General features: G+C 35.1%; 1 protein-coding gene and 2 long non-coding RNA genes across 3 annotated transcripts; 2 read left to right on the top strand and 1 right to left on the bottom strand.

Annotated features, from left to right (window-relative positions):
* Positions 1–993: 993 nt before the first annotated feature.
* Positions 994–7,457, top strand: LOC132723740 (macrophage-expressed gene 1 protein-like). The gene is made up of 4 exons (XM_060708506.1): positions 994–1,582; positions 2,972–3,169; positions 3,717–3,916; positions 4,384–7,457. Exons 1-4 carry the CDS (start codon positions 1,094–1,096, stop codon positions 5,777–5,779), a joined length of 2,283 nt encoding a protein of 760 aa, XP_060564489.1. The 5' UTR covers positions 994–1,093; the 3' UTR covers positions 5,780–7,457.
* Positions 7,458–17,160: 9,703 nt separating this feature from the next.
* On the top strand, positions 17,161–21,339 carry LOC132723741 (uncharacterized). The gene is made up of 4 exons (XR_009624783.1): positions 17,161–17,425; positions 17,658–17,755; positions 20,176–20,321; positions 21,068–21,339. It is a non-coding gene; the product is annotated as an uncharacterized LOC132723741 (long non-coding RNA).
* Positions 21,340–21,704: 365 nt separating this feature from the next.
* On the bottom strand, positions 21,705–23,792 carry LOC132723742 (uncharacterized). Its single transcript, XR_009624784.1, has 3 exons — positions 23,253–23,792; positions 22,988–23,091; positions 21,705–22,780 (listed from the first exon to the last, which is right to left on the bottom strand). It is a non-coding gene; the product is annotated as an uncharacterized LOC132723742 (long non-coding RNA).
* Between the last annotated feature and the right edge of the window lie 2,840 nt (positions 23,793–26,632).

Genomic DNA, 26,632 nt, shown 5'->3' on the forward strand with positions numbered 1-26,632 from the left:
ATACATTCTGTTGTTGTTTTTTATACAGTTTTGACTCAGCCTTCGTGACAATTTATAAAATATGTATGCCGTTGAACAAGGAGTTATTGCCACACACACCTATACCACCAGAAGTCCCTTAATCATCAAGAAAGCGAGAATGCGCGAGTGTTAAATAGTTTGTTTTAATTCTCTTGGAAAGGACGAACAGTTAATAGTTCGGCTGGATCAATTAAATATATTTCATCTATAACAATTCAACAACTCTCCTACCATTAGTTAGAATTGTTTCGTTCGCCTGTGTATAGATTGGCAAACAAATTACCAAAACATCAAACATGAAGCAAAATGATTTACAATGTTTGCATACTCCGGGTTACGTTTAAGTTGGCACAACTAAGTTCGTATTACGTTTGTTTCTGGTGTCCTGACTATAGCCGAGGGAGGGGCCCTACAAATGAATCAGAGACGTGGAGGAAGGGTACTAGGGTGCGTTTGTCCCTAGTAGGGTTAGACGGTTTGAATGGCAGCCCCCCCCCTTGATGGCATATCAGCCCTTTTCAGGGCTACTTCGTTTTTATATTGTCCCAGGTTACTGTACATTCAGGTTCTTATTAACCGCCGTGCATTTTGACTAATTCTTGATTCATAATTAATGTTTTCGGTTGATATTCTGTGGAAATTACATGGAGGTAAATTATCATCACTTGTGCTCCAAAATCAATCCATTAAGGACACAACTGGCGACATGTTGGGGGTCCGTACTTGACAGCGAAAGCTGCTTTTTGAGTAATGGCCGGCGGATGGACCCTTATTTAACATAAACTTAACAAGCATAGAAATAGGCCTAGCTTTCTGTTTTTAAATGAAATTTACATTAGCGAATAAAAAATGGGTAAAGTTAAACCAAAATCCCATTTTCTTTAATTCGCTCATATTATCAAATAGATAACGGTCGATTATTTTCCTCACTTTACTGAATTATATTCCGCTACGTTGACGCATCCGACAGGATTGTATATAAAGCGTATTCTTGGAGCCCATTTGGCCACTTGGGCAAATTGTTGAGCACCTTAGTATCGATTGATATAAACCAAGACAAAATAAAGAAAATATGGAATGCATGTATTTAGTGTTACAACTTGTCCTCGCAGTGTACTTAGTATTAGGAGACGATCATTTAACAGCGCCGCCGGAAAATCCTGTTACGTATCCCGACGGTGATCCACGGAAATGCACTTTGCATAAAAATGATCGAGTGTTGCGGTTTGAGGTGCTCCCCGGCAGAGGTTGGGATAATCTACGAAATCGAGAAATGGGCATAATATCAAACTATAGCTATTCGCAATGCAGAACGACAGAAGACGGCAAATTTCTCATTCCCGACGGAATTTCCACCATCCCGATTAAAAGCAGTAAGGTAGAAACGTATGCGGAATTGATCACACATTGGGACAACTTCACAAGTACCTTATCAAAAGGGGTAAATATTCACGCGGGACTTCACCTTGGTAAAGTGAGTGTCAGCGGAAAGTATTCCAACGAATATGAGAGCGTGAAATCCAAGCAACATTTTGATAAATCCATGACAACTAGAGTTCAGGTAAGTAAAAATGGCAATAAAAACTAGATTCCTTTTTTCCTCTATTTGCTTTTCTTTTAGGCCCATTAAACCTCAAAAATGCAACCATTTCTATTTTTCAAAAGTTTATTAATTACTCTTTTGTCACATGGCAAGGACAATGCACATGAACAGTAGATGATCCTTACTGATTTTTAGGTCATTCTGTTAATAAGAGTTAATGTCATAACATCATTTTTTTCCGTGGTTTATGTTACATAGTAGGACATTACCAATATCCAGTGATGATTGTAACAGTGACACTCGATGCGAAATCCTTACCAAACTAATGACTAGAGTTGCCTCAGTTATAGCATTGTGCAACTTATAAATAAGCAAAACAAGTTAAAATGTTGCTGTAAAAGGCAAAAGAACTGAGGGCATAGGTGTCCTATGGACTCATTGTTTATCTCTGAACTTCAAATGGCATGGATCATTACTCTGATATATTTAGGATATAGAATGATCCCCTTTTATAACATAAACGTATAATTTCACGTTGATACACATGAATGACTTTTAAATGGACTTTTTTTTCATTATTGACATTTTAACTTTTAACTTTAAATAGTCGGGTCATGTTATCTACAACTCTTTCAATTTGATATCGACCTTCGTGATTATATTCCTGAGCATTTGAACGATAAACCGTGGATTTTTCAACAACAACTCACTCCGAATTTATATCATTTTCTTAAGTTATCGCAATATATAATGAACACCTACTGTTTACACTACGTAACTTAGAGAAATTGTAAAACTGTAAAAATTGTAAAAAATGGTGAAACTCAGCCAGAATATGTTTGTTTTTATATCATAATGTATTTTGTATAGAAGTTATAATACCACTTTGTCTACGTTTTGCTACTTTTATGTTAAATTATATGCTATTAAAGAATATTCGGTGCCGAAAACATTTAACACGCTTTATAAGCATTATTCAAACGTTATTTAACACATTTATTGCCGCATAGAAAATTTTTTTGCAAGCCTAACGACCGAAGTAAAAGAGCTACAATAGAAAGTTGTAAACCATTTTGTATTGAAAGACAAAACGAAAAAAATAGAAAAATCAATTAGCGATGACCCAATGTTACCTTAAACAAATATTCCATGATCAACCACCCTGCACTAGTGTCACTATATTTTCCTCCTAACACAAACTTATATTTAGAAAATAAGTTTTATTTTCTCCATCTTCATATTTTAGGACAAATGGTATTTATACACATGATTATTCACCAAATCTTTAACGTAACAAATATATTGCCTTGCCAGTGACTCTGGAACTTTCTTCTAGGTTTGTTAAGATTGTGCCCTTAAGACCCAGCTAATATGGTGTTGTTTTCTTTAAAATTTATTTTTATACAGGCCCGTTATGTACAATACACTGCAAAGCTCGAACCTGATACCAAAGTCAACGAGGTGTTCCGGGCTCGTCTGCGAAAAATAGCTGCTCATATAACGCTGAACCGCACAGATATCGCCCGTTACGAGAGTCAACTTTTAGTACGAGACTTTGGAACCCACGTGATAACTAGCATAGATGTTGGAGCGGCTTTAGTTCAAGTATGTACTGAAAAGATTTTGTTTATCTTAATTATATACTTTTTAAGTGACTTGTAAAACAAACAAGTTTTTCTTTTGTTGGATACATTGGTAGCAGATTGGTGCGATGAGTTTTTTGTCTTTTTAAGTGTCGAAGCGACATGATTAAAAGCGTCAATGAACATATTAAATAATGAAAACACATCATTTTGTCGTTATTTGTAGTGTTTTGCATGTTTTTGGGATTCGCCGATACACGTAAATTAGAACAAGGCACACACAGGTCGCATGTTAATACATTGTAAATTACAGTGAAAGAGTAAATTGCTATAAAGGTTCATGCAATAGAAATAGAAATACTAGTAAATGTCTCAAAAACTTCTAGTCCCAACTTAAAATATATATTCACCCTTAACATAATCGCCATAGTCGTTATCATCCTTAGCATCATCTGTTTCGAATATTTCATCTTGATCTTTGTTATCAACTCATCCTTAAACTCCTCACTTCATCGTCATTAAACTATCCATTAATTTAAAGCTTAACAACACTAATGCTATTTTATCAGCTAGACCACGTTACCGCTACATTTGTAAAGAAATACGAATCTCAGAAGCACCAGATCCTAGCATCGGCAAGTGCCAGTTTCTTTGGAATATTCGACTTTGGGGTCAGCTATTCCAAATCAACTTCGAAAACAATGATAGACGAATACCACAAACAACGAACATCCTCAAAGATTATGACATTTGGTGGTCCAGTATTCAGGTATCTATTCTTTCTGCAAAACATTAACAATTAAGTTTAGATAAATCAGGTTCAGTAATTATGAGTTATTTCCTTTTCTTAAAAATATATGTACATAGCGATCGTTTTAGACAATTGTGTTTTTATTAAACGCATGGCCTGCGATGCACGATGCCAAAATGGTAAAAACGCGATTGTAAAAACTTCATCGTGGCTTAATCGTACCATAGTGGTTTCGTACCATTGTCATTTCACCATCGTACCATTGTAATTTCATCATATCATCATCACGTTTTTATTCATCGTACATGCAAGTTTTCTCCATCGAACCATCGTAATTTAATTCTGGATGAATATTAAAAACCATATTCACAAAACATGTATGCAAAATTAGAATCCGGTTATATATCGGATAAGTTAAGAGTTGAAATAAATTGTTTTTAGAAAATGTTAACATGCACACGTATATATATCTATGTACTTTTCAGACCAAATAATTTCACCGCAAACAACTGGTCAAGTTCCATATATAACGACATGGTAGCCCTCGATAGAAGCGGAGATCCTATATATTACCAAATAAATCACGTCAATCTTCCCAATGTACCAGAGTCAACCGTTTATGACGTATATGATTACGTCAAAGACGCAGTACATATGTACTACGGGCACAACATTCATAGAGGCTGCACGAACGAAGAGTCTCCAAACTTTAGTTTCCAGGCCAATGTTGAAGATGGCACCTGTGTTGCATCTCAAACGAATTTCACCTTTGGTGGTGTCTATCAGATTTGTACAGGTGGTGGCTATACTAACCTTTGTTCGGGAATAACACAGAAAAACCCACAGACAGGTGATTTCAGCTGTCCGGATGGTTATGAGTCAGTTCCTCTTAAAGAAGGGACAAAACACTCTCAACGACGACGCAGATCATGCCATAGATGCTGGTGGTTTTGCCATTGCTGCAAGACTGTAACTGACAGAGCCTATGCCAGTTATTCTGCATTCTGGTGCGCCGCAACTGTACAAGTTGAAGCGAACAGCGGCTTTCTTTTTGGAGGACTGTTCACGTCTAAAATGGCAAATGTACTTACACAAAGTATGAGTTGCCCTCCAGAATTCTATCCCCTTAAACTTCTTGATTCTCTAACTATTTGTGTAAGTGATGATTATGAGTTAGGATATCGATACTCCCTCCCATTTGCCGGGTTTTATAGCTGCAAAGCGGGAAACCCATTGGCATTGAAAGAGCAAAGTGATCTGCTTCAAAGTAGCGGTAGAACAAGTATGATGATGACGTATATGAAAGACCAAGGAATGACGTCATATCCGCATTCTTGTCCTAAAGGTTACAGTCAACATTTGGCGATTGTAGATGAGGGATGTAGTATCAACTATTGTATAAAGACAGGAGCTCTCTCTGCACAGGGCCTGCCAAAGGTTCAGAGACCGCCGTTCATGGACGCCCCAAAAGATGGCTTCACTATGATAGATTCTGAGAGTGTCGTTGTAAGCAGTGACGGAGCGCTTTGGACAAATATTGAAGACGCTGATGTAATGGTTCCAAAATTTATGGCGCAGCATGGTTTGTTCCACGCAAGTACTGAAGCGCCTATTGGTACAGCTCAGTATAATTCAGACAGCAAAAGGGCGGAGAAGGGCCTTTCTGGTGGCGGTATTGCTGCCATATCTATTTCGGCTGCCCTCGCTTGTGCTTTGATTGGTACGATAATATTTATAACAATAAGGAAAAAGCGAAGCCGCGTTGGACTTTACAGGGAGTCGGATCCTTGGGCCGGGGAAGCAAGAAGCATCAACCCGCGGTCTACTCGTAATTACAGCAATATAGAAGACAAGACTCCAACTGTATCAACACGCACTTAGATAAAATGGGGGAATATAAACTTTCCTTGAACAAAATGTTTCGGTTGAAATTTTTATCAAGTGTTATCAATATGACGATAAAAGTAAGGATTTGTGTAAATATCTGATTTTTAAAACCTGTCTTGACTCACGTTTCATGTGGTATGTATCGCATGTTAATTAATTTCCCTTTCACAAGGAAATTTGAAAAGATCTGTCAGAAATAGGATATTTCACTTCTTTATAAATCAAGTACTTGCTGTCAATGATATCTTCGTGTGGTATTTTGAAGGATTATTTTATTTCCCTATAATGTCTTGGGCTAGTCGTAAATATACCTCGGTACATTTAAAATAACTTTGAATACACACTATGTATCAGAAATAGAATATTTGTTTAGGAAGGACACATGAGAGTTTCATAATTATTTAATACTAATTTTGGAGCATGTAACATGCGCGTCACTTGTAGCAAGTAGCACTGATTGTTAAAGTTTTAATTATAGGTAGCAAAATATAAACAAAGAACTATTATGAATATCTTACAGAATACTAATCAGTAAAACTTTTCTTATTGCAAGAAGGTAACACAAATAAAAGATAGTTTAGATAGCTGGTTACTGAGTAATATTTTTGGACAATATAACAGTACATAGGAAATAAAAAAGCCGTCGAGATATAAAGATAAAAGTTCTAGGAAAGAATAAGCCTTTTAAGGAAAAAGAATTCATCAACATTATAAAGAGCTATGAATAAAATACTGTTCACATAAACCAGTAACGTCTTTATATGAAAATGACAGTTTACTGAAATTTAGTATATTTAATGCCTGGTACCATTACGACTAGAAAATAATAGGTATTGTGCACAACTGCAGTCAGAAATATTTCGTTGCTTACATAATGATATGTCGTTACCGTTGAAACAATATATAGTTTAAATAAGAATACACTAAAAGTATGGTAAGAGATCTTTAGACATTTTACCTGTATTTGGCTTTATTGGTATTGGTAGAATGGATCAGACCTGACGCTTTATGTCCTAGCAAAATACAAGTTTCTGATCAAAACATGAAGTATTTTTAACAAAACTATCTTCTTTTTCAAACCAACATAATGGATCGAAAGAAAATAATTTTCTACCACACTATCTCCAAATTATAGCTCGGGCAGTAAGTAGTAAGCATCTGCTGCAAACTATGGTTAATCTCATTGCTGCAGGGAATTTGACACTTTTATGTGAATAAGCAAGCCAGCTTACGAACGTTCACTGTTCTATTCAAATCATGCCTGGAATAATACACCAGTAAAGCTGGAAAATTGTCATATGACCTATATACATGTATATATACAGAGGACAGTTCGTTTAAAGTTTTATCAAATTACATTGATTACAAAACAAATCACACCAAGGAAAGTGTACACGCAGATGAAGTAGTCGTTTTCGAAATATTTTTACATGACGTTGAATTTGCATTTTTTTTCGTAAATTTATATTTTTGTTTGACTTTTTTTATTGTCATATGTTTGAAACCGAGGTTTAATCGCATGACGTCATATGGTCATATGGCGGAAACGTAACATTAATTTTACTTCCATTTTGTTTATAACATGCCCACGTAGCGTTTCCGGTTCCTTAATACTAGTACGAATGGAGATTCAATTCTGTGTTTGTTGAAAGTTCAATAAAATTATATTATGCGAGTTTCTGCATTATGTATGGAAAAACGAAAAACGATAACTCCGTATTTACTCTAACCCTGCGGGCGGTAATCGAATTTACACAACTAGCACACTATACCCTCAGACTATCTGCTACACTGCTCGCTTTTTAGAGTTATAACAATAAATGTTCAGTTTATGCAAGTCATCTGATCGGTTGTATCATTCACTGTTGGGTGCATATATACCGAATTGTTCTTTATAGTTTCTTGAAATGCTATATCGCATTTGTTTGATTTAAATAACATAACCAGTTTTCGATGCACCTATCGCATTGATAACTCTTTTACCTTTGGAAAATATTACAAATGAACGTTTAAAAGATTATGCTATAATAACATAAACGTTTATGCTGTATAATGCAGAAAAATAACTGTATAATTTAATTTTTACCTTGCTTGATTGTGGGTTCTAAGTCCAATCTCCTATGAGTATAAATGTTCTTGTTCAAGGAAACCACGATTTTCCCCATGGAGGTGCTTTAATTCACACAGCCAGCAATAATTAGATTATCATCAGTCCGTCGCGTTTGATGAGAAATAATGATGTAAATGCGACAACAGCAAATTTCACCATTTACCATGCAAGAACAGAACTGTATAAACCAGTATAGAGCCAATCCAGGTTGATCACCCGTGTAGTCTGATCAGGCTCTGCTCTGTTTGCTTACTAACGTTTTGAATTTCTTTTTTGATAGCTCAAGGTTGATAATGTACATTTCCATATCTGGAAGCTTGAAAACGTCACAAAGTGTCATAAATTCATTAGGTAAAGGATAAGGGTCTGCATTGTTGGCTCTTAAGTTTAATATTTTTTGTTTTTTGCAATCAATCTCTTTCTAGAAGGATACGTGGAGTCAATGAAGAAATTAAAAGCGTAATTTTGAAAAAAAAAATAAATAAATACATTTACAAAATGTGAAATATATCGTCCACATTATTGCATTTACAACGTTTTTGCAACGTTCATGCTTTGCAGAAAAACAACAATTCTATTATATATATAAAATGATAACTCTATATTTTGAGAAATTATATATGAGCGAGTTTTAAAGGACGAAAATGATCCCCGCTTGGCTTGCGCTGCTGTAGGTGTATATATATACAAATTCGAGACAAATCTGTGGATATTAGCCTCCTTATTAACTACAATAATGAAATGTCATATACATGTAAAGCCTGTCCTTTGTTAAATGGCTGGAAAGTTCTTTTTCCTTTCTCGTATGGGAAGGGGAATCATATAATACGTTAACTAGTCGTTCAGACCCATTCCGTCTTAAATAGCCTTGATGCGTGTATGTGGTCTCACGGTCGAAAATCTTTCAGAAATGTTTTGGTACGGAATCGCCCTTGTGCCATATCTCAAGGTCTTATTCCGTGACCAAATCTCAAGGCCTTATTTCGTGTGCCTTATATTGCTGTACAAAAGAAAAATAAATAAAGAAAAACCCTCCAAATTAATATAATTTCCAACCCGAAAAGGAATCCCACACATGGTGTTCGAACGGCCAGCCGCAGATTATGGTGTTTTTTTTAAACAAAATTGTTTTCACTTATATAAAAGAAAAAAAAAACCGACAACAAATCGCCTGTAAAAAAAAGCATGCCATACTGATATCTCTAGACTTTAAACATTGGCTCAGACCTTTGCCTTATATTGTTGTAAATTAGAGTCTCAGATGTTATATCCTTTGAAATCTGGAACAGAATCACAAAATGATGTTTGAAAGGTTTGCCCCAGAAAATAGTGTTTTTACAAAACAATTTAGACATTATATGTAAATTTAACAAATTGCCAGTGCAAAAGACGACCATGCCACGCGGAAATATCAAGACCAAATTCTTTGAATAGAAGAAAAAAATCCGTAATGGAATCTGTAATTGTGTTTTTTACGAGTTAGTTTATATACGCTATATTGAGATGAGAGAACAAATTGCCGGCCCAAAAAGATCATGACACGCGGAAATCTCCATGCCATTTTGCATGGGTTAAATGGGTTTTAGTTTTTGGCCTTTTATTGCTGTAAAGAAGACTCTCCAAAATTATACGATCTGCAACGGAGTCAGACAAATGGTGTTTAAACAGTTGGCTCGAAGATAGTGTCCTTATTTCCAAAAATGTATACACTTCATTTACAGAAAGAACAAATAGTCGGTCATGAAAACGACCATGCCACGCGGGGAGCTCACGGATGCTTTTCTTAGGCTAGAGCTTTGAGTTTTATATTTCTGTAAAGTAGACCCTTCAAATTTGTACAAAATTGAATGGGCAACGCAATCAGACAAATGATGTTTAACTTTTCGGACTTAGAAAGGGTGTGTTTTTACGTAAATTTACGCACTTATATATATTATATACAGAAAGAACAAAACGCCGGTCACAAAAACAACAATGCAATGCGGAAAACTCACGGATGTATTTCTTTGGTTTGACCTTCAAGTGTTATATTTCTGTAAAGTAGATCATCCGAATTTGTACAAAATCGAATCTGAAATGATATGGGACATATTGTGTGTAAGCAGTTCGCCTAAGAATATTGTGTGTTTTTTTTTAACGAAAATGCATACACTTTCTACACAGAAATTAAAAATCGCCGGGCTAAAATACGAAATACTACGCGGAAATATCTCGTTAATTTTGCTTTGGCTAGGCTTTTCAATCTTATATTGCTGTTTACAAGACTCCAAATTAATTGTTTAGATATTACTGCTTTTTTAACTTCTTTGTCTATTGTCTCACCACTGCTTAGTGATCATTCAAATCAAATAGATCTCCGCTTCAGTAGGGACTTGTCACCATAGTGTTGAGGTCCAAGGAAGGAAAGAACGATTAGCCGGTCATAGAAACTTTATACATTTTATATACAGAAAGAACAAATCGCCGGTACAAAAATCACATAGCCATGCGGAAATCTCTCGGACATATTGCTTGGAAGTTATTGTTGTGTACACATTTTTTTTAGTTTCTTCTATTTGGCCTTTTTTCAACTTAGATGGTTCCAGTATTCCTACTTGAATACTGTATAATCACCCTTATATGTTGCCTGCTTTTAAAATTTGTCTTTTGGCGTCTTGTCTGTGATATGCAGGCTTCATAACCTCAGATCTCCTTTCAAAATTTCATTTTATTTAGTTCCGCCCATTGTTTTCTCGTTTAGGGCACACGCATTCTTTTACTTGGGGACCATACGCCCCTTTTCATGGAATGGCACTACTATGTCACATTGAAGGTTCTATGATAATCGCCGTATGAACACATCTGTGGATGTCTCTAAATTCAAACTTTCACCATTTTCGTGTTTAAATGTTGAATTCTGCTCAAGCCAGTGCTAGGGGGCATGGACGGTCACTTGCACTTTCCAGTACCGTCCATGAACAGGCTTTATCAAACCGAGCCTGCTTACATTTTCAATCTTGTCGTGTTGTGCTTTCTTAAGGGACTCTTTATTTGTCTATTTGGTTAGGGCTTTAGGCCTTGAACCCTTTCCCTCATGAGCATATTGTGAAAAATGGCCGTTTTCATTAAAAAGCCTCCTGTTATAAGTTCAAACTGCTATGAAACTATGAAAAATGCTTCAATACTTATCAAATTTGGCACATATGTTGACTGGACCATTGCCTTTGTAACGACATGCTCAGTCTTAAATTTCCTGTTACCATGGCAACGAGGGGACATCTCAAAATTGCCAAAAATCACTATTTTGCCTTGATTTTTTTCCATCAAAATTTATTTCAAAGTGCTGCAACTTCTCAAGGGATTGAGAGAGAGTCAAAGGCTTTTCAGCGTTGGTTACACGTTACCTTATGATCGACCTGGGGTTATTTTTAGCCTCTCACAAGTCCAAAATATTTTGGCGATGAGGGGGACTACCGCCCCCTTCAAACCCTAAAAACATAAGGGGGCACATCCCCCTTCTGGCAACTCCCTGATGTATCTTTTGGATAAGGGGCGCGCCGAAAAAGTGCTCACTTTTTTAGCAACATTTCTCAAACGAAAACATGTGTTTTGGCCCCAAATAGGATATTTTTTCTCTATTTGAGGCCTGAAAGAGGGGGGGGGGGGGTTGAAAGTGCGTTGTTTCGCGTATATATGAGGTAAAGGGTTAATACAAAAATGATGAACAACTTTGGAATTACCCAAAATCTAGTTTTTCCATGTTAACATGTGGTCTTTCACCTAATTTTGGTTAAAAATTGTTGTTTTGTAACATTTTTAATTTTTTTATGTTAACAAAAAATGATGAAATGATTGTGTTTCTTTACCGTAAAGTTATACACTTTATATACAGAAAGAACAAATTGCCGGAGAATGACCTAGCCATGCGGAAATCTCCTGGAAATGTTGTTTGGGTTAGGGCTTTAAGCTTAAAAATATGTAAAAAAGACTATCTCAAGTTGTACAAAATCGAATTTGCATCGGAATTGGTCAAATGATTTTTGAACGGTAGGCTCGTGAATTTATATAGGGAAAGAACAAATCGCCGGTCCAAAAAATGACCTAGCCATGCGGAAATCTTCTGGAAATGTTGTTTGGGTTAGAGCTTTAAGGCTTAAAATATGTAAGGAAAATCCTCCAACATTGTACAAAATCGTATTTGCATTGAAATGAGTCATATGGTTTTTGAACGGTAGACTCGTTTTTTCCGAAATTTATATAGGGAAAGAACAAATGTCCGATGCAAAAAATGACCAAGCCACGCGGAAATCTCCTGGACATATTACTTGGGTTAGGGCTTTAGGCCTTTTCATGTGCAAAGAAGACCCTCTCAAGTTGTACAAAATTGTATTTGCATTAAGATTGGTCAAATAGCGTTTGAACGGTAGGCTCGTAAAATTGATGTTTTTTCCGAAATTTATTTACAGAAAAAGCAAATCGCTGGCAATTGACTAAGCCATGCGGAAATCTCATGGACGTGTTCCTTGGGTAAGGGCTTTAAGCCTGATGATGTGCGAAGAAGACCCTCTCAAGTTGTACAAAAATCGAATTTGCATTGGAATTGGTCAAATGGCTTTTAAACGGTAGGCTCGTAAAATTGATGTTTTTTCCGAAATTTATATACAGAAAAAGCAAATCGTTGGCAAATGACCAAGCCACGCGGAAATCTCCTGGACATGTTACTTGGGTTATTCATGTGCTAAAAAGACCCTTTCAAGTTGTACAAAATTGAATTTGCATTGGAATTGGTCAAATGGCTTTTGAAGGGAAGGTTCGTAAAATTGATGGTTTTTCCGAAATTTATATACAGATAAAGCAAATTGCTGGCAAGTGAAATAGCCATGCGGATATCTCATGGACGTGTTCCTTGGGTAAGGGCTTTAAGCCTTATCATGTGCAAAGAAGACCCTCTCAAGTTGTACAAAAGCAAATTTGCAACGGAATTGATCAAATGGTTTTTGAATGGTAGGCTCGTGAATATGATGTTTTCTTCCCGAAATTTACATAGAGAAAGTACAATTCGCCGGTGCAAAAAATGACCAAGCCACGCGGAAATCTCCTGGACATATTATTTCGGTAAGGGCTGTAGGCCTTTTCATGTGCAAAGAAGACCCTCGCAAGTTGTACAAAATCGAATTTGCATTGGAATTGGTCAATGGCTTTGAACGGTAGACTCGTAAAATTGATGTTTTTTCCGAAATTTAGATACAGAAAAAGCAAATCGTTGGCAAGTGACCTAGCCATGCGGAAATATCGTTGACGTTTTCCTTGGGTAAGGGCTTTAAGCCTTATCATGTGCAAAGAAGACCCTCTCAAGTTGTACGAAATCAAATTTGCAACGGAATTGATCAAATGGGTTTTGAATGGTAGGCTCGTGAATATGATGATTTGTTCCCGAAATTTACATTATTATGTTAACTTTATTTAACATGAAAATTATTAAAAATAAATATATAAATAATATAGATAATTAAATTGATTACTTACTTAATTATTAGAATAATTATTTGAAATTAATTCACCTGTATCTGTATTAAGTACGAGCTCCGATATTTCTGTTTAAGGTAATCAGACGGGAACTGATCAACGCTATCCGTAAGAAGCGGCCGAAAATGCTTGCAAATCTGGAGAATATATACCTACATCAAGACAATGCGCCTGCGCATACAGCATCTGCCACTTCTCTGGAACTTGATGTTCTCGGGTTTAACCCCATCGCTCACCCACCCTACTCACCCGAACTGGCCCCAATGGACTTTTCCGTTTTAAATCCGAACTACGAGGAATCCGGTTTGAGGACCTAGTTGAACTGCGCTCTAAAGTTATGAGCATTATTGCAACATTTAAATCCGACTGGTATAGAAATGTATTCGCCAAGTTGGTTACGAGGCATGAGAAATGTGTACGTTGTGAAGGAAGATACTTTGAAAAGGAGTACAGTAGCAGTTGACTTTTCTACGGTGACGTTAAACTCTGGAAATAACGGCAACGTCGGATAACGTCGTTGCGTGCGCCGGGTCACCGGTAGTGTCTGTGCCTAACGCTTTGTAGCTTTTGTATACATGAAGCTATTGTTATGAAATTTTACACTATAATAGATGAGGTATTAAAGTAATACATAGTAAACTCTTGTTTGATTTTATCTTTTCCAACGCTAAATATTGACCCAGTCTCAAAACTTTCCGAACAACCCTCGTACTAAATCGAATTTGCATTGGAATTCGTCAAATGGCTTTTGAACGGTGGGCTCCTAAAATTGATTTTTTTTTTCAGAAATTTATCAACAGAAAAAGCAAATCGCTGGCAAGTGACCTAGCCATGCGGAGATCTCATGGACATGTTCCTTGGGTTAAGGCTTTAAGCCTTATCGTGTGCAAAGAAGACCCCCTCAAATTGTACAAAATTAAATTTGCAACGGAATTGATCAAATGGTTTTTTGAATGGTAGGCTCGTGAATATGATGTATCTTCTCGAAATTTACATAGAGAAAGAACAAATCGCCGGTGTAAAAATGACCAAGCCACGCGGAAATCTCCTGGACATATTACTTGGGTTAGGGCTTTAGGCCTTTTCATGTCCAAAGAAAACCCTCTCAAGTTTTACAAAATCGAATTTGCATTGGAATCGGTCATATGGATTTTGAACGGTAGGCTCGTAAAATTGATGTTTTTCCGAAATTTATTTACAGAAAAAGCAAATCGCTGGCAAATGACGTAGCCATGCGGAAATCTCATGGACGTGTTCCTTGGGTTAGGGCTTTAAGCCTATCATGTGCAAAGAAGACCCCCTCAAGTTGTAGAAAATCAAATTTGCAACGGAATTGATCAAATGGTTTTTAAACGGTAGGCTCGTAAAATTGTCGTTTTTTCCGAAATTTATTTACAGAAAAAGCAAATCGCTGGCAAGTGACCTAGCCATGCGGAAATCTCATGGACGTGTTACTTAAGTCAGGGCTTTAAGCCTTATCATGTGCAAAGAAGACCCTCTCAAGTTGTACAAAATCAAATTTGCAACGGAATTGATCGAATGGTTTTTGAATAGTAGGCTCGTGAATATGATGTTTTTCCCGAAATTTAAAAAGAGAAAGCAGAAATCGCCGGTGCAAAAAATGACCAAGCAACGCGGAAATCTCCTGGACATATTTCTTTGGTAAGGGCTGTAGGCCTTTTCATGTGCAAAGAAGACCCTCGCAAGTTGTAGAAAATCGAACTTGCATTGGAATTGGTCAAATGGCTTTAAAACGGTAGACTCATAAAATTGATATTTTTTCCGAACTTTATATACAGAGAAAGCAAATCGCTGGCAAGTGACCTACACATGCTGAAATCACATAGACGTGTTCCTTGGGCTAGGGCTTTAAGCTTTATCATGTGCAAAGAAGACCCTCTAAAGTTGTACAAAATCAAATTTGCAACGGAATTGATCAAATGGGTTTTGAATGGTAGGCTCGTGAATATGATGATTTGTTCCCGAAATTTACATAAAGAAAGAACTAATCGCCGGTGCAGAAAATCTCCTGGACATATCACTTGGGTTTGGGCTTTAGGCCTTTTCATGTACAAAGAAGACCCTCTCAAGTTGTACAAAATTGAATTTGAATTGGAATTGGTCAAATGGATTTTGTACGGTAGGCTCGTAAAATTGATGATTTTTTGTTGAAATTTATATAAAGAAAAAGCAAACCGCTGGCAAGTGACCTAGACATGCGGAGATCTCTTGGACGTGTTCCTTGGGTAAGGGCTTTAAGCCTTATCATGTGCAAAGAAGACCCTCTCAAGTTGTACAAAATTAAATTTGCAACGGAATTGATCAAATGGTTTTTGAACGGTAGGCTCGTAAATATGATGTTTTTTCCCGAAATTTACATACAGAAAGTAGAAATCGCCGGTGCTAAAAATGACCAAGCCACGCGGAAAACTCCTGGACATATTACTGGGGTTAGGGCTTTAGGCCTTTTAATGTGCAAAGAAGACCCCCTCAAGTTGTACAAAATCAAATTTGCAACGGAATTGATCAAATGGTTTTTGAATGGTAGGCTCGTGAATATGATGTTTCTTCCCGAAATTTATATAAAGAACAAATCGCCGGTGCAAAAAATGACCAAGCCACGCGGATAACTCCTGGACATATTACTGGGGTTAGGGCTTTAGGCCTTTTCATGTGCAAAGAAGACCCTCTCTAGTTGTACAAAATCGAATTTGCATTGGAATTGGTCGAATGGCTTTTGAACGGTAAGCTCGTAAAATTGCTGTTTTTTTCCGAAATTTATATACAGAAAAAGCATATCGCAGGCAAGTGACCTAGCCATGCGGAGATCTCATGGACGTGTTCTTTGGGTTAGGGCTTTAAGCCTTATCATGTGCAAAGAAGTCCCCCTCAAGTTGTACAAAATTAAATTTGCAACGGAATTGATCAAATGGTTTTTGAATGGTAGGCTCGTGAATATGATGTTTCTTCCCGAAATTTACATAGAGAAAGAACAAATCGCCGGTGCAAAAAATGACCAAGCCACGCGGAAATCTCCTGGACATATTACTGGGGTTAGGGCTTTAGGCCTTTTCATGTGCAAAGAAGACCCTCTCTAGTTGTACAAAATCGAATTTGCATTGGAATTGGTCGAATGACTTTTGAACGGTAAGCTCGTAAAATTGCTGTTTTTTTCCGACATTTATATACAGAAAAAGCATATCGCAGGCAAGTGACCTAGCCATGCGGAGATCTCATCGACGTGTTCCTTGGGTTAGGGCTTTAAGCCTTATCATGTGCAAAGAAGACCCCCTCAAGTTGTACAAAATCAAATTTGCAACGGAATTGATCAAATGGTTTTTGAATGGTAGGCTCGTGAATATGATGTTTCTTCCCGAAATTTACATAGAGAAAGAACAAATCGCCGGTGCAAAAAATGACCAAGCCACGCGGAAATCTCCTGGACATATTACTGGGGTTAGGGCTTTAGGCCTTTTCATGTGCAAAGAAGACCCTCTCTAGTTGTACAAAATCGAATTTGCATTGGAATTGGTCGAATGGCTTTTGAACGGTAAGCTCGTAAAATTGATGTTTTTTTCCGAAATTTATATACAGAAAAAGCATATCGCTGGCAAGTGACCTAGCCATGCGGAAATCTCATGGACCTGTTCCTTGGGTTAGGGCTTTAAGCCTTATCATATGCAAAGAAGACCTCCTCAAGTTGTACAAAATCAAATTTGCAACGGAATTGATCAAATGGTTTTTGAATGGTAGGCTCGTGAATATGATGTTTCTTCGGTAATCGCTATTGACCCACCATTAGCGGTAGGTACATTACGGGGACACCAGTGAGGAGAGGTTACGGTAGAAACCGTAAGGTTACGGTAATAACCGTAACTCCGCCCTCTACATCCAACATGGCTACTGTAATAACAAAAAGCAACGATGAAGCTGAAAAAATGATTTTACAACTTGAACTTGAAACTTAAAACAGTGGACGATTTGTGGCAAGGAAAAATAAGAAGAATGGTGTAAGCTGGGCTGCGGTAAATACTTTTGCTGCTTAGTTTATTTACTGCTTTTTATATATGTTAATTTCGCAGGACTTCGTCCCAAAACTAAATCGGCCCAAAGACATTTCAGCCTTTTTCTATGTTAAGCAATACGTGAATTGCCGACCAATGACAATGTTTTGTTTTTATAATATTCATGTGATTCAATTTGCTTTGTAAGATAAAATATGCTCTGATAGTATCATGTTTTGCTGATGTCTTTCAGAGCTCTGGACTGATCAGCTGATGCGCATATGATGAGGCTTTAGAAAATAATGGAAGGAAATATCTAGCCGTACAGCTAGCCAAAAGTCCAAGCCATATGTGAGTCACTTACATGTATCTACCGTATATACCTACATTGGCAACCCACTATTACATACCATCTAGTCTTGAAATATCTAATTATAAATACCTACCTACACTTCTTGGCCACTATTACCTTCTATCTAGTCTTGAAATATATTATCAGTTTAAATATTGTTGACAGGTTATAATTATATTGCCCTATATAAACGGCTATTTGTAAATATAACCAGATCCCCTAGGCAAGGGTTATATTGCAAAAAAGCCATTTATATACAGCCATATAACCTTTCAGCAATCTTTATAACAAATTGATAATACAGGTAGCATCATTTTTTAGAGAAAAAAGTAAGATTTCTTTATGAATCAACAACAGCCGTGTATATAAAACTATATAAACGTCACCATTATCCAATGAAAAGTGACGTTACAAACGTGCAATATTATGAAATAAATAATACCTACCTACACTGCTAGCCTACTATCAAATACCATCTAGTCTTAAAATATCTAATCATTAATACCTACCTACACTAGTGGGCCACTATAACAAACTATCTAGTCTTGAAATATCTATTCATTTATTCCTACCTACACTAGAGGCCTACTATTAAATCTTATTCAACCTTACTATACCTCATTATAAACACCTACCTACACTGGTGAGCCACTATTTATACAAACTATCTAGTCTTAAAATATCTAATCATTAATACCTACCTACACTGGTGTCCCACGATTAAATCCTATATATCATTAACATATCTTACTAAAATACCTACCTACACTGGTGGGCCCACTATTACAAACTATCATGTCTTGAAATATCTAATCTTTAATACCTAACTACACAGGTGACCAACTATTTTATTCTATCTAGTTTTAAAATATCTTCTCATTAATACCTACCTGCACTGGTGGGCCACAATAACAAACCATCTAGTCTTGAAATATCTTATCATAAATACCTACCTACACTGGTGGGCCAATATTACAAACTATCTAGTCTTGAAATATCTTATTATTAATACCTACCTACATTGGTGGGCCACTATTACAAACTATCTAGTCTTGGAAAAGCTAATCATTAATACCTACCTACACTGGTGGGTCACTATTAAAATCTTATTTCAACCTTACTATACCTCATTATAAGTACCTACCTACACTGATGGGCCACTATCAAAAACTATCTAGTCTTGAAATATCTTATTATAAATACCTACCTACACTGGTGGGCCACTATTACAAACTATCTAGTCTTGAAATATGTTTATTATCTATACCTAGCTACACTGGTGGGCCACTTTTACAAACTATCTAGTCTTGGAAAATCTAATCATTAATACCTACCTACACTGGTGGGCCACTATTAAAATCTTATTCAACCTTACTATATCTCATTATGAAAACCTACCTACACTGGTGGGCCACTATTACAAACTTTCTAGTCTTGAAATATCTTATCATTAATACCTACCTACACTGGTAAGCCACTATTACAAACTATCTAGTCTTGAAATATCTTATTATTAATACCTACCTACACTGGTGGGCCACTATTACAAACTATAAACATTTAGGTAGATTTAATCACTTGTGAAAATTTCTAATATGATGGTTTAAATGTGCTGAAATTAAGGTTGTTGTAGACTAAAGATAATTTGGAATTAGATGAAATTACAATTTATTAGTCAGGTGTTATTGTGTTACATGAAATATGTTCATTATTGTAAGCTATAAGATAATTGTTCAAATGGTAATTGCCTTTAGATCACTTGTATCTCAGAGCTTTGAATCACAACAGAGACTTTGGGTTCTTTTAAGTGAGGAAGCCATCCAGCTAGCTAACTGAACCTCTGTGGTTCTACTCTGGTGCCTGTTTGTGCCTGAAAATGCACCGAAGGACATTTAGGGTCTTCTTTCATCAGTAAAGTTGGAAGGTTGCCATATGACATATACTCTGTTTGTGTGACTTAGAACTGAAGCAGAAAAAATAAGTAAATAAAATGAAAAGCTTAAACTAGGGTTGCATATTATACATTTATTATACTTGTATGATAATTATATGAAAATGGTTGAATCTCTTTTATTTAATGTGAGTTACAACTGTTTGTTGCAGGATTCGCTCTGGCCTGCCTGCTTAGCTCAATAGGGAGAGCATTTAATAAATAATCCAGGGTTTATAGTTCAACATTATCTCTCTCACTGCTGATTAAAAATTCATGTAGAAGTAGTAGATCACTTATATAGAAATTGGTAGTTACTAGTTAATTTTCCAGGTAAGTCATTTAGGTGAATCATCTGCAAAGGTATAAACAAAAAATAATGTGTTAAAATCTGTGTTAAAACCATCAAGACAGGAAATATTTTGTATCAAGTACTAAAATATCACATTGTGTTAATCTTACATGTAAGAGGTAATATCTATATTCCAGAGAGCTGAACAAGTTTGGTTGAAAATCATGGATGATTTTAGCAATTGTCATCAAAGAACTTCTGGTTACTGTTAAGTTTGATTATGAAACTATCAACTAACCACTTCCAAAACAAATTGCTTATTTGTGGATTTTAGGATTTCTAGGTAAGTAAATCATTTCTAAAACTAATTCCAACACCAAATGGTACAGTCTGGTACTTATGTAGGTTGGTCTTAAATGTCAAATGTATAACTTATTTCAGGATATTAGGCATTAAGCCATTATACAAATAAAATGTATATTTCCTGCCCCTTCTGTCTATATATAGGTTGGCTATTACTTTCAAGAAGTTGTTTAAAAAAGGAAATGCGTTCTTTTGTATACTACATGTATAAGAAAAAGAGCTGACAAAATTGGCAATCCGATATCAAATATTGTAGGCCCTAATAATGCAACTAAGTAATATATCCTGACCTTATGTCTAAACATAGGTTTGCTATTTTAAAAGTTGCAGATAATGTTAAATCTATTAATTTTGCAAGAATCAGGTGCAAGTAGAAAGCATGACAAGTCTGTTTTAAATAGCACTTTACCTGCTCAACTTGTGAAATAGATATTGACCTTGCTTTGAATTTAGAACCGCTAATTCAAAGTTAAGGTGAATCAGAAAATAAACTCAAAAATTGAGCTGCCAACAGTTGAGGACTTGGTAAGACTCCACGAAAGTGCAGGCTGGCCTGCTCTTTACTGTGACAAAGGCTAATGGCCCCATGTTCCACCAGGTTAAGGGTTCAAGTGTCTGGAAGAATGAGGGTTGCATATTGATTATTACACATGACATGTATTTAACTTATAAATATTTTGTTTCTCATGATTTTCTTTTGACATTAATTTTTTTTCTTCTTTTCAGGTCTGGTTAAGTATACAGTATGGAAGTTTTATATTAAGCGGATGTGAAAAACCAAATCAAGGGTAATGGATGACACCATCAATGAAACAGAGCAGAAATATAGCACAACTTTAACAATAATGACAATAGTGTACACAAACACAAGAAATGGATCAGCTTGAAATTAATGGATTTTTAGCAGTTTTAGATTTTTTTAAGTTACAGTTTGTTTCATATGTAAATGATGTTTTAAACATTAGTCAGAACTGCTTCATTCCATTGTTATAAGGTATATGTTGTAAAAGTTTGCTATTGTCAAATTTGTTACCTGTTTAAATAACTCTAATTATCACATAAACCATGGCACATGAGTGTAATAAAGCCATTTAATAAATCAATATTACTCTAGTGTAATAACACTTTGTCATGATGTCATAGAGTTATTGCGCGCTAATGTTAGCGTTACACTATAGGCGCGTCAATGAAAATGACTCATTTTAACTGAACAGAACAGAACAGAACATATCTTTTATTTTCACCCAAGCATTTTTCAATACAATATGGGGGCATAACACATTTTTTATATAACAGAGAATGCATAGTTCCGGTACGAACAAAAAAAGTATATAATCATTTAACACTGTACATTGCCAAAGAGAAAAAAAAAAAAACACACACAAAAAAAAACTTTACTAAATTACCAAAAAAAAAGTACAAACTATGGAATGATATATTGAGCAGGGGTTTGTTAACATTAAATCGATATACACCATTAATTTATTATTCTACGTGTAACTACATTTGAAAAAAAAAATAAGGAGGTTGTCTATTGTAATAATTTAAACAGGTATACAACACAATACGCACCTGTATGTATGTATAGCACGATATTACGTAAAAAAAAACAAAAAACATTAGCACAAACATGTAGTAAATCTGCACGTGAAAGTCGTGCATAACAGTTATCTACAACTGAAAGGAATGTCATTCATAGATTTATAATGTATTACTACGTGTATTGGGGAAATTCGAAATAGGAATCAATGGGACTATGTTGGATAAGATTTTGTCAGTAAAATGTGAGTAATGGCAATTTATAAATTTACATATAGATAATATGTACTTGTATTCCTAACAATAACAGACATCTGTTTTATGAAAAAATAACTTCATTTGTGAATAGAAAATTATACAGTATACAAAGAAAATGTTGAGAAAAAAATTAAACACGCAATTTAAAGGAAACAAACAGTTTAACAAGTGAGAAATATCAGATGAAATCTTGAATTACTGATGGAGGCATTAGGATTATTGGAACGTTTTTGTAATAGAATTAATGAATTTCACGAGGCTCCTTAAAACATGTATGTTATTTGACCCTAATAGTGATTTCAGCGAAAGTTCGCGTTCGTTTATTAAATTTACGTTTTGGAAAAAATGCTCTCTTTGTCTCCCGAAAAAACTACAATGTAACAAGTAATGCTGCTCGGTGCCAGTTTGATTGTCGCTACACAATGTGCAAATTCTCTCATTATAAGGAGTACCATCGTATCTCCCAATAACTATAAGCCGTTCTCGTTTTGGGTATGTGATAAATAGAATATTATATTTGTAACACATGGTGTTATAACACAGGGTAGATGTGGTAATTCATTTATTGTTTACATATACAGTCAAACTGAATATACAATATATCTTCTAAGTACTCTATTGAAGTCAACTTTTATCAAGGCACTGAAATGACATAATAATAACAATGTTTGCACATATAATATATACAATCAATAAACATAGTATTTAATAAACATCTTATTACTATAGACATTAAGATCACTAAATGATTATAGCCTTTGTACTCTTATGTTTTACCAGTTAAACATTACATGTATAATGTTTACATTATTACAAAAGGTATAAATACCAACATACTCTTATACTTACAGATCTATGGGATCTTAAGCCTATTCCACAATAAACCAATGACAAATTAGAATCTATAGCACTTCACTTCACATCACATACATCCTGTCTCACGTGATGGTTAACTGTGAACAAGATTAAAACATATAATACATGCTGGTTATAAAAATATAGAATTGAAAGAGAAAGTAAATGACTGCCATTTTGGAACATTCAACGCGCTGTAAAATACAACATTGCAACTAAACCGAATAATAAATAATCATTTCAGCCATCACAAAACTACCTTAAATACTTCTCACAAACACTTGGATAGCTCAACCAAATGTAAATCATATAGACAAGTTGAAATTAATAGAATGTTCTCTACATCAACCATGTAAACTCTTTTCAAAACCTGCACAACATTCCCGCCAAACTCTCGCGAGATCACAAAGAAAACAAGAAAATAAAAGACCAGCAAGAACTTATCAAAACCTAAAGAAATAAAACACCGGAAAGAGCTGACACGTTTCATAATACTGTCATACAAAAATATGACCCTGCTACATATTCGTATAGGTTCCATACTAAATTTATTGAACAAGTTTAATAAAACAATATTATGCTCGCCAGAGGCTCGTATAATATGATTTTATTCAACTCGTTCAATAAATTTAGTATTAAACCTTAGTAACATGTACACTCATCCAATATCCTCTCTTTAGGATGCTTTTTGAAGATTTACTGAAAGTAGCTTGTTTTTATACTGTAAATTAAAACTCATATTCATGCTATTGATATATTTTTTAAGAAACCTCTTTAAAGTTAAAGTAATGATATATGTACTTACACAAAATTAAATCCTTTTTATTTTTAAATTTTTAGCTCTTTATATCCGAAAACGCAATATTGGCGGTCCATCATGCAAAAACCCCGAAATAAGGGCCAAGTGCAATTTCGGGGCAAGAAAAACCCAAAATTGTGTTTTTTAAACAAAAAAAGTTAGTTTAAAATTTGGATGTGCCTTTAAAATTTAAAAAACACAAAAAAGGCCCCAAAAAGTCGCTTGCAACAAAAAAAGGAATTGCCATTGGGCTATTAAAAGGGCGGCCGCAAACGCCCCCGCAGAAGGTATGAATTTTTTAAAAACGCAGTTTTGTTTATTTTTTTGCGCCCCTTTTTTTTAAAAAATACTTTTTGGCTTTGTTGTGTATCGGGAAATTTTTTGACCCTTGATACATTTATTTTTTTCTAGGTTTTGCCCGTGCCCAAAGCATGTACAGAAAGAAGCATTACTAAGCTCCCCAGCTAAAAAACAGGGCGGACCGGAAAGTATCGCCAAAACTTTTTCCCCAGACGGCCCACGTTTGGGAGAGCCAAAAAAACACGTGGGTCAAGAAAAGTTCATTTGTTTTTTAAAACATCTCCGGGCCCCGGGGGAGATGCACATCGGTTTTGGGTTTTAGTTATTGTAAAAAAGCCCTTTAAAAAAATTTTTTAAAAAAGATGATTTCTATGATTTAAAATTTATACTGTATCGACTTAGACTAGTTATAGTAATTCTAACACAATATAATAAAAAAATTGGTCGGAGTACTTATAAGTTTCGTTTAGTGTATATTGATAGAAGTTATAATTGTAGCTGTTTAACCATTTATTTTTTTGATACTGGAGACAGATAATGTTTAACAATCGTAATTATTATATTTCTTTTTTGTGTGTGTTCTGACAACAGTTTTTGTGCATGCAGCAGTCTGTCCATCTGTTAGCTGGCAAATGTAAGCTTCAATATACAAATACTGTAGTTGTATGTTTTGTGCAAGGTCATTGTCCCAAAGGTCAAGGTTAGACTTGCGGGATATATTTTGATAAACTTCTGTAAAAAAATTCAAATTTTACCATATGAGAAATTTTATATTTCATGATGTATAACAATCTGTAAACACATTGTAAAAAACATACTAGATCAAACCCAAAAATTGGAACATTTTGTTCACCTCAGTGCAGTAACAGATTAACCCATTTACTGCATTAAATGATAAAATTGGTGTATTCTGTAAAAGATTTTGGGCCCTACTTCAATGTATTTCTGTTATAAATATAAAACACATACAGATTCAAACATATTCAAAGACTTAGGTAACTAAATGGTCAATTAAACAACATTTTCAGACACCCCAATTACAATGAGTGTGAAAATTTTAGCCAAAACTGTAGGTAGTAAATTTTTAGATAATAAGGACATTATTGTGATAATAATAGTCGCTCATCAATGTAGGTAGGTAAGAATTAATTTAGATATTTCAAGACTAAAAGTTTGTAATAGTTGCCCACCCGTGTAGGTAGGTATTAGTAATACGATATTTCAAGGGACTAGTAGTTTGTAATATTGGCCCACCAGTGTAGGTAGGTATTCATAATAAGATTATTTCAAGACTAGATAGTTGTGATAGTGGCCCACCAAAGTGTAGGGAGGTATTTATAATTTGAGGTATAGTAATGGTTTGGGAATAAGATTTTAATAATGGCCCAACAGTTGTAGGTAGGTTTATTAAGATTAGATTTTCCAAAGACTTAGATAGTTTGTAATAGCTGGCCTATCAGTGTAGGTAGTATTAATAATAAAATACTTAAAGACTAGGGATAGTTTGTAATAGTGGCCCACCAGTGTAGGTAGGTATTTATAATGAGGTATAGAAAGGTTGAATAAGTTTTTTGATAGGGGCCCACCAGTGTGGTGGGTATTAATGATTAGATTTTCCCAAGGACTAGATAGTTGTGTAATAGAAACCCACCAGTGTAGAAGCGGTTTATTATAATAAGATATTTTCAAGACTAGATTGTTTGTAATAGTGGCCCCACCCAGTGTAGGTAGGTGTTAATAATAAGATATTTCAAGACTATATAGTTAGTAATAGGGGCCCCCACAGTGTTAGCGGTAGTATTATAATAAAGATATTTCAAGACTAGATTGTTTGTTATAGTGGGCCCACCATTTGGTATGCTAGGTATTTATTAATAGATATTTTCAAGATAAGATAGTTTGTAATAGTGGCCCGCCAGTGTAGGTTTAGGTATTTATAATTTTGGAGTATAGTAAGGTTGAATAAGATTTTAATAGGGGCCCACTGTAAAGGGTAGGTATTAATGTTTAAATTTCCAAGATTTAAAATAGTTTGTAATTAGGGCCCCCCAAAGTGTAGGTGGGATTAATAAAAAAATTTTTCAAGACTAGTTTAGTTTGTAATTAGTGGCCCACCAGTGTAGGTAGGTTTTTCATAATAAGAATTTCAAGACTAGATATTTTGTGATAGGGCCCACCATTTTGTAGGAAAAGTATTTATAATGAGGTTTTTAGAAAGGGTTGAAAAAAAATTTTGATATTTGGCCCACCAGTGTAGGTAGGTATTAATGATTAGTTTTTCCAAAGGGACTAGATAGTTTGTAATAGGGGCCCAAAACCAGTGTAAAAGGGGTTTATTTAAAATAAGTTTTTAAAAAAGACTAGATTTTTTGTAATAGTGACCCATCAGTGTAGGTAGGTATTAATAATAAGATATTTCAAGATATATATTTAAGTAATAGTGGCCCCACCAGGTAGGAAAGGTATTTATAATAAATATTTCAAACTAGATTGTTTGTTATATGCCCCAAACCAGTGCAGGTAGGTTTTAAAACCAAATT

Source organism: Ruditapes philippinarum, unplaced genomic scaffold (genome assembly GCF_026571515.1).
Source record: "Ruditapes philippinarum isolate M1 unplaced genomic scaffold, ASM2657151v2 ctg918_1_1_1_1, whole genome shotgun sequence".
NCBI lineage: Eukaryota > Metazoa > Mollusca > Bivalvia > Venerida > Veneridae > Ruditapes > Ruditapes philippinarum.